General features: G+C 34.7%; 2 protein-coding genes across 2 annotated transcripts; one reads left to right on the top strand and one right to left on the bottom strand.

The window, feature by feature from the left end:
• Nucleotides 1–1774: 1774 nt before the first annotated feature.
• Nucleotides 1775–2089, top strand: LOC143605772 (uncharacterized). Its single transcript, XM_077081765.1, has one exon. The coding sequence runs from the start codon at nt 1775–1777 to the stop codon at nt 2087–2089; it is 315 nt and encodes a 104-aa protein (XP_076937880.1).
• Nucleotides 2090–5328: 3239 nt separating this feature from the next.
• LOC143605773 (putative galacturonosyltransferase-like 1) lies at nt 5329–6975 on the bottom strand. Its single transcript, XM_077081766.1, has 2 exons — nt 6231–6975; nt 5329–5607 (listed from the first exon to the last, which is right to left on the bottom strand). The coding sequence occupies exons 1-2, from the start codon at nt 6973–6975 to the stop codon at nt 5354–5356; spliced, it is 999 nt and encodes a 332-aa protein (XP_076937881.1). The 3' UTR covers nt 5329–5353.
• Nucleotides 6976–9196: the final 2221 nt, after the last annotated feature.

Below are 9196 nucleotides of genomic sequence, written 5' to 3'. Positions count from 1 at the left end.
AGTATATAGATATTTTAAGTTAAGAGTCACACAATATAAAATTGCATTTATATTTATAAGAATATAAGATATGTGAATTCATATTGTATATCAATCTTTAATTCAGGAATACAATGTCAGACACAAATGGCTTTGTTAAATGTAGTACTTTAAACACGTATTATTAGTAATCATACATCTCGTGATAGTTAGCAAACTAAATTCAATACATACATGAAATGCGTAGTGTTTTTTTTCGTGTATATGGCATAAATTGATAAAAACATACTTTACAATCAGCATTACAGTCTCGATGTTTGTGACCCAATGAAATAAACAATGGTCACGAAGGTGAATAAAACAATATTTTAGACAAAGTCTCTTAAAAACCTAATTAAAGGTCATGAGACGTAAAATAAATTTGTTTGAAAAGTTCATAACTCAATAAAACACGTATAAAAAGTTTGTAATGAATTAATGGTTTTTAATTAATGGTGAACCGAACATGTCGTATATCTTTAGAAGTATGTGGTTAAGCGTTAATTGTGTTGCATTTATTCTCCGATTAGTGTTGTTCAACGTTTTATCAAAAGATGAGAGGTCATAGCTGCATTTATTCATGAAACTTGACAGGAAAGATGAATTATCCATCTAATTTAGTGTTCTTTCCAAGAGCATGAGAGCATCCACAACAACATGTTTTTAAGAGGTTTCTTTTCTTTTTTCTTTTTTACATGTCATCATTTTGTCCATTGTGGGAGTCATTTTTAGAGTTCGTTTTTCAAATAAGTTATTTGACAAGAACTAGAAAAAACGAGATGATGTGTGCTCTTTTGTATGTGGTGGGGCCGGGTGTTTTAGGATTCCTTATAGAGAGGGTTTGGGCATATTTAAAGAATGTTGGTTTTTTACGTGACAGCTGACTAGATATGTTGTTTGGTGTTTTTTACCTCCTTATTATGAATGCTCTAGGAGGCTTTGTGTTTTTCTATCACACCCAATGTCTTGAAAATTGGGTCTTCTAAGTATTACAGTGATTGAAACTAAAAACTACATGGTACTAAAATGATTACATCATAACTTTCTAAATTGTTTTTTCGCTTAGCCTTGAACAAGTATATCATGCAAGAAAATATGGATGGTGGACCGGAGTCCAAACATTGTCAACAAATTGCACTTTGTCATTACTTAAGAAGACTATACACCAACCAACCATTATACATTTTTAAAGATTTCTATATTTCCAACCTAAGTTTAAATGGGGTCAAACCTATACATAATTAATGTTGAAAATTGTACATGATACTTATAAATAGTTTATCGTTTTCTACTATGCCCGGATGTTGGTCATTGTATAAACTTAGTGAAATTTCGTAAGTTTGTAAAACAATTATCTTACAAACAATTTAAAGCGTCGCATCCATTTTGGGATACCTACTTACCGTTGGTCGAATTTTCGTACAATAATAGCTACCATTCTAGCATTGGTATGCCGCGTACGAAATGCTTTTTCAACTGCAAGTATTGAACCCCGGTGTGTTGGGAAAGAGTGGCCGAGTCCTTGAGAACACGCTCACAAAGAGGTGGTTAAAGCTACGAACGAAAAGATAGATGTGGTTCGAGCCCATCTAAAAGCGACTCAAGATCGACAAAAAAAAATGCGGATAAGAGACGAAGACCCATTGAATTTCAAATAGGGGACAAAGTAATGTTGAAAGTGTCTTCTTGGAAGGGAAAATTCCGTTTCAGAAAAAGGGGAAAGTTGAGCCATCGATTTATTGGGTCTTTTAAAATAATGGACCAGGTGGGAGAGCTAGCTTACCAGTTGGAGTTACCGGAAGAGCTAAGTGGAAATCATAAAACGTTCCAAGTCTCGCATTTACAGAAGTGTTTACCAACGACCTATGTGCCTCCTGATGACTTAGAGGTAGACGCCGAGATCAATTATGTTGCAAGACCTATTGAAGTCCTTGACCGAAAGGTTAGGAGACTTAGAGACGGGGAAAGTGTTCAAGTCAAGATCAAATGGGAACATAAAAAAGGATCGGACATCACGTGGGAGTTCGACGAAAATATTAAAAGACACTACCCATCCTTATTTGTGGCGTGAACAAGGTTTTAGGGACGAAACCTCTATAAGGGGGGTGGACTTGTAATATCCCAAAATATTATATGCTATTAAGCGTACGCATTTACATATATTATGTGTTATATGGCTAAAATGGTAACTAAGAAATTTAACCTAGTTAACTAGAAAATGTAAGGTTCGTAGAAGGGGTTAAATGTTGGCTTTCAAATAACTAACCAATGCATAGAGGCCGAATATGTGCCAAAGCAAAATAGACTTGATAAAATATAAAGTTTGAGAAAAAACACATGTGGGAGGAGTTTGGAATGAGGACCAAAGAAAGAGGGGAAGCCTCTTGTTCATCCAATTTCCCATAATTGAAAGGCCAGCTAGCAATAAAACCCTTGCATGTGAATAAATTTGTGATTATATCAACTTGATGATCATAAGGTATGTTTTGAAATTATATTTGACAGTAGTAGTGAAAGATGACAAGTAGATTACTTGCAATAGTGAATGGATCGTGATCACGTGATGAAATTGTTAGTACATGAATGTTTAAATTCATCATGAATGTTGAAATTGTGAAGTACTTGACACAAATCACTTGTTTGTTAGTGTTCAAGTCTACTATGAAACATGTTAAGGCCATACATGATACATGTTAAAGTCATGTAGGCTCGTGTCATGTATCATGTCTAAAATGCCAGTTCTAAAAATACGAATTTCAATTTTTTACTCGATACACTTGGTCTTTGTGAGGATCGCACGAATCACCATACTACTTGATTCACATGGTTCTCAATTAAAGAATGAGCATCTTCTTCCTCTAATAACAAGACCATGCGTAGTCGTATGGAGAGAATGAGAGGAGAAGTGTGTCACATGACGCCCAGTCAACAAGAAGATAGATTGTATTTTAGAGATGTAGTGGTGAGGGAAGAGATCGAGGGGTCAGAAGTATCAAAATTTTAGTGATTATATAAATAAAATAATAATATTAAAAATCAGGTGGGCCCCACTATTTTGTCTGAGAAATATTTCTCCTTTGCTCCTCTTCTCAGTCACTTCTCAGGGGGGGGGGGGGGGTTCTTCACCGGTTTAATGGTAAAATAGTTAAACCAATTGGTCAAAATCAGATTAATTGGTCGAAAACTCGAAATTTCATGAAGTGGTAAAAATTGAGTATAGAATTTTGGGAAGAGCTTTGTTAGAAAACTTTTTGATATTGATAGGGCAGACCAGTGTTCTACATTATCGACCTTAAGAAGAAAGAACTCCCCATGAGAAAGTTAATGTAGTGTGGTAACAAGTTAACCTCGTAATTTAATTAACGACACTTCTTCGAAACATCAAAATTCAGTCTTCTACTTCCTTTTAGAAAAGTCAAAGCATCTATGCCAAAAGTCAACATAATCGAGAACCCACATGATTGAAAGGTCACCAACCAAGAAATTGTATTAAGTACTCAGTTTTCATAACATGTGTGCCATACTTTCATTTCATACCATAAAAGTACTTGACTTCTTGGTATCCTTAGCACGATATTATATTAGATTTCATGTTTCATATTCCGACAATGAAAATCTCAAAATACATAAATTTAACCAATAATTGTGTCTCAAATTTACACCAAACTTTCAATAATTGCAAATATCCAGCCGCGTAAATTTAAACTAGTGTATAAATTTATTGATTACGTATATATGTTCAACTCTATAGTAAGCCCTACTTCCGATATTTATATACCACAGATTTGAGAGGTGAATAGTTTGTTGTCACATGTTTCTGTGACTATTACCAAGTCAACCATCAACATTGTCTTCACAAATATAAATTAAAATTGCAAAAGTACATTATATAGTAGAAATTATCCAACAATGAAGTTCGCAGTTTGCTTTTTATCTAATTTTACAAATAATTTGTAGTTATACAACATACTTGACAACTTTCATATTCGATTTATCATATTTCTATATACTTTATTTTTTCGTTTTGAATAAATGGCACACGGCATTGCCTTTCCCAGAATCCCACCCCCACCTAATAAATTATTTTGGTAACATGTTGTTTTCTTTTAAAAAAGTGAATATATTCAAGTTATTTATAACAATAAATGATTTTTTTTAATTAGATACATTTTTTTTAATTTTTTAGAATTTTCTTATACCAACATGATATTTTACCAAATGGTATCTTGAAGTGTTATAAAGCATTTAATCTTTCGAACTCGAGGGTTCGAGTTTTGTAACGGACACTGGTTTAGTATTATTAAGAGTTGATAAGATTGCATTTGAAAAAAAAAAGAAGTTGATTATAAGTTTACTAGCTTTTGAACCCGTGTATTACATGGGTTTTAGCAAACGATAAAAATAAAAAAGATCCTTTATTTCAATTGTGATTCTCAAAATACTTACGAATTAATTTAATGTGGACTTAAAGGAAAAACAAACAGGTTAACGAAAATTACTAAAATAGTATGGTTTTGGAAACATCGGGTGTGGATTTGCAAGAAATTTAAAAACTGTGCTAGTTGCGTAGTTGGTCAAACTTCAGGTATGAAAATGACACTATGTTATAACCCGCTTGACAAAATGATTTTGACCCATGACCCATGGATAGCTAGAATGAATGAGATGAAAGATTAGAAATTAGTAGAAATGTAGACTTGACACCTAAGGTTCAACATTTTCTTTTATTAGTAAGATAAGATAAGATTTATTGCTATATATATGTAAACACATTAACGGGCAATGCTATCAGGTAATTAGGTTGGTTAATCGGGCATATTACAAATTTCCGTCCCAAACCTGCAAAACATTTCGGAAGTAAGCCCAAACTCGTCCCATACCCTAATAGGACTGGCATTACCATGTTTTGAGTTTCATTACCATCCCCAGTTGCTTTATCTAATTAGAGCACTCCATGTCATATTATTTTTCTTAAGTTTTATTTAATTAATTTTCATTCTAATTTAAACTTAGTGGAAAAAGTCCGTCACCGATTTCACTTCTAATAATATGTACCAAATATGCCTTGCAATATAAAATAAATGATGTATTAAGGAAATATTTATTAAATTTCTTGATGAAGGGACATGATGGAGAAAGAGACTTCTTTTATTACATCACCTTGAACTTGAAGTCACTAACTTTCTTTATACATACAACAAAATCGAATTTCAATCTTCCTAATTCTATTTTATAACTATTTAAACAAATGTACAATTTAAAAATATAAAAATATAAAATAATAAGCAAAAAAACAGATGATCCAAGTTTTCAACCTCATCATTTCCTCATTTCTTCAAGAATCAAACGAAAATGGAGGTTTCAAAAGATCATAAGGCGCCCAAAGCGCATCAAGCGGACACGGCCGTTCTGCATCAAGCCTCACCCACGGCTTCCCCTTTCCACTCCAATGTAACAAACTCACCGGTCCAGGATGCAAATCCCGGCAAAGCCCTCGGAAATTATCCCCGCCGAGCCCATGTTGGTTCCATCGGTGATCCACTGGCGCTATTTTGCCCGCGAAAACAAGCAGAAACGGCGGTAGAGAACCTGATATCCAAGAAAATATGTCATCAGAGTTTATTATTATACTATTACCATAGTTTAAAAGAAATTATTAACTGGTTTAAAATCGTGTCGTGTTTCAAGTCGACCCGTTTTATATTAATATACAGACTACAAATGTGAGAAATACCAATACGGCAATCCCTAGTGACTTGGTAACCATTACTCTTATTCATTCTAAAAACTTTCTTGTCATTTGATTTATTCCATTTGTTTTTGTGCACACACCTCACACCCCAAATTAACAAAGTTAGGTTTATGCATTTAATTCAAGGTTCTAATAAATGAATGAAAATAATCAAAGAATGAAATATCATTATAACTAATAAAAAAAATTATTGGAAGTGAAATATAGAAAAAAAAGTTCAAAAGAAAAATTAATTTCATTTTCAAAAGTTAAAAGTTATATAAAATATCAAAAATAAAAGTTCATAACTTTATATTTTAACACTTTCATCTCTAGTCAAAATATTTACGTGTCAGCTCACTTTCTAACGTGTCGTGCTTAAATTGACCCGTTTTTTATACATGGTGTACTGATGTTCTACACAACTATTATGTTCAAATGATACCTAAAAAAAATACTACTACTAATAATAATAATATACCTAATTCGTAAATTCTTGTTCGCTTTTGTAATTCCATCCATTCTTCAATTTTTCTGGTGTAGTCGCCGGCACGCCATCGGTATAAGTCGATGACCATCACACCGGTGTTGAAGTAACAAGCTTTCCGGTCAGCAAAAGTCAACGAGAGAGATGGGTTTGACCAGAAAGTAGGAGTAAAGTAAAACGTAAAATTAGCATTACAATACTCCGGAGCAGCTAACACGGCGTCGTTTAGCGGTATATTCGCTAGTTTCGCAATGTCGTCAACGAGGACCAGATCGGAGTCAAGGTATACCACTTTTCCGACGTGGGGTGGCAGGATTCCGGCGAGGTAGCTCCGGGCGTAGTTTAGTGGGCAGTCAAGGGCGGATCGGATGGAGGTGGAGATAAGTCCGGCGACGGTGGAGTCGTTGAAGGGGTAGATTTGGAAATTTAGGTACGGGAAGGTGGTGGAGATGGTGGCGCGTAGGTGTGACGCGCCTGTTGAGGAGGAGGTGATGAAGTGGAAGATTATGTTTTGTGGGCAGGAGGAGTGTTGGACGACGGAGTATATGGCGGCGATGGATCCCCGGAGGTAGGTGGCGTCTAGGGTCATTGCCACGTGGACGGTGGCGGTGTCGGTGGTGGTGGGGCAGTCGGCGGCGTTGTAGAATTTGGGGGCTTCTTTGAATAGTTGGGTGGTGGCTGTGGCGGTTGTGGAGATTAATATAATGAGGAGGAGGAGTGGTGGTTTACGGTGGATCATGGTCGCCGGCGGTGGGTGGGCTTTTTATTATTTAAGGAGGGAGTGATTTGGTGGATATTTAAGAGGGAAGAGAAATAAGTGATTGATTGGGTTTGAAGTATGGACATGGTTTAGTCAAGTGTCTTTTTTTTTTAAAATAAAAAAATGAATTTTTTAGGGAAAATAATAATATTAATAATGAGAACAAGAATAGTAATAATATAAAATATAGTGGAAGTTAGCTGTAAGCTGACCTCACCGGCCAAGGAAAATACCATTCGATAGCGAAGGAAAGCCAAATGGACACCAAAAGAGGTTTTCAAATAAAACATGTTACTAGAAAAAAAATGAATCCCTCTTCTAGATAAATGTTTGTCCATGCTATTGAATATGACTTACATTTTTACTCATGTTAAAAATATCAAATTTAACGCGTATAAATAATAGCGTGGGACAATAACATGTCTCGTTTAACTAATTCATGTAAACGTGTTAAACAAGTAGGGAGTTTGTAAAAATAGGTTAAACAAGTAACTGGGTTGACATGCTTAATACAACAGGTTGTTGATCTCTTTAATTAAATTGATTAAACACGTCAACTCGACCATGACCAGTTTGGCTAAGCATTTCAATTCGAACGTGACCTGCTTATTTAAACCGCTCAATCCGAATACAACTAGTTTATAAAACGGGTTGGATACTTGAGTGTGATGACCCAAAATTTGATTATTTTCATGTCATATTATTAATTATGATTGGTATACATATGACGTAAAAACGTATACTTTAATAAATAATATTTGAAAATGATGTCCTATGTTTTGCACATTAGTTATACAATGCTTGTAATTCAAGAATAAAGTAACCAAAAAGATTGTAATATAATGATAAAATTATATAACAAAGGTATTTAAGTGTTTCTATCACCGTCTAATGTTGACATCCCACAGGGCCGTGAAAATGGCACCTTAGCAACCAAACGCCTATGACTTCATCTTTCAATAAAGGCAACATCCCAACTTAAATTGTGTAAACTTAAATTTAGAATATGACATCCATATATAAGTAAAGTTATAACAAAACATTACAAGAAGTTAGAAAACCTTTAAGAGGTTCATTTAATATATAAATTTGATCGAGTTTCTAATGTGGTGACCTTAACGAAGACCGATCTTGGCTTCATTTGTCAAATGATCTGCTTAAGGTGGAATCTACAAAGTCAAATAGTTAACAGTTATTAAGTGAGTAAAACAAATTAAGACAAATAATACAAAATGGAATATAAAACCCTACAATTATTATGTATTTTATGTTTAAAGGGGCCTAATTTTGACTTTTATAGTTCAACACTTCTACTGGATTAATACCTAGCGTTGTTTTTTTAGTTTCTAAAGTTTGTTTTATACTAGTTAAGTCCAAGTGTTACGACGGAGGACGTAAAACCATGGAAAAGTAGCGTTTAAATGCTTTATCGAACCATGTGTTAAGGGGGCGTTGATCCGCCCTTTGCAGCGGGAATCTGCTAAACCGAATGAAAAGTGAACGTAAAAATGTTTAACCGCGCATGTTCGTTGCGAAGTGTTAACACACAAAAGTTAGACCGAAACGTAAAACATAGAAAATAAAAACCAAGTCGACTAGGGCTAACATGTTGCTACGTGGTCGTTGACCAGAGAAAAATAAACGTAAAAACATTCAACCACGCACGCACGTTGCAGCGTGTCAACTTGCAAAATTTCGAATGAAATGTTAAACGAAAATTTTGTAAAAAGACGAAAAGTACTGTGGACCAAAATTGAAAGTGAAAAAGTAGTTGGGGTCAAAAATGAAAAATGGTTTTTGACAAACTTGTAAAAGATGAAAGTATTGGGTTAAGAGTAAAAAAAGAAAAAAAGGAGAAGATATTCACGATCTACAAACTAGTAACGTTTTAGGTTCTCGTCCCATAGTGTGTTACTTCAGAGAGTTCTACTCTTGTGGTGGCACAACGATTGTCAAGTGGCAGTCGGTGGTATGGTTTCCCAGGGGAACGCCTATGCCAAACTCTGAAGACAGCGTGAGTCCGGTTAAGACAGCATAGTCTATCAAGAGTGAGGCATCATGGCTCTCCGAATTTGAAGAGTGCGGTAGCCTAAATACAAGATAGTCGTCGTTCTAAAAAAGTAAGGCTTTATGTTTTGGATGCAAACTAGTAAGGTTTTAGGTTTTGGATGCGATTTTCTATAAGAGCTAGAGGCTATTT

Source organism: Bidens hawaiensis, unplaced genomic scaffold (assembly GCF_021521415.1).
Source record: "Bidens hawaiensis isolate Kalapana, Puna unplaced genomic scaffold, B.hawaiensis_p1.1 tig00071337_1, whole genome shotgun sequence".
Lineage (NCBI taxonomy): Eukaryota > Viridiplantae > Streptophyta > Magnoliopsida > Asterales > Asteraceae > Bidens > Bidens hawaiensis.
This window is presented reverse-complemented; position numbering and strand designations above follow the sequence as displayed.

Bases quoted from the DNA above. Each gene is read 5' to 3' on its own strand.
- LOC143605772 (XM_077081765.1), top strand. From the start codon at position 1,775: ATGGACCAGGTGGGAGAGCTAGCTTACCAGTTGGAGTTACCGGAAGAG.
- LOC143605773 (XM_077081766.1), bottom strand. From the start codon at position 6,975: ATGATCCACCGTAAACCACCACTCCTCCTCCTCATTATATTAATCTCC. The intron at 5,608-6,230 runs GTATATTATTAT...CTTGGATATCAG, and splicing joins AACAAGAATTTACGAATTAG to GTTCTCTACCGCCGTTTCTG.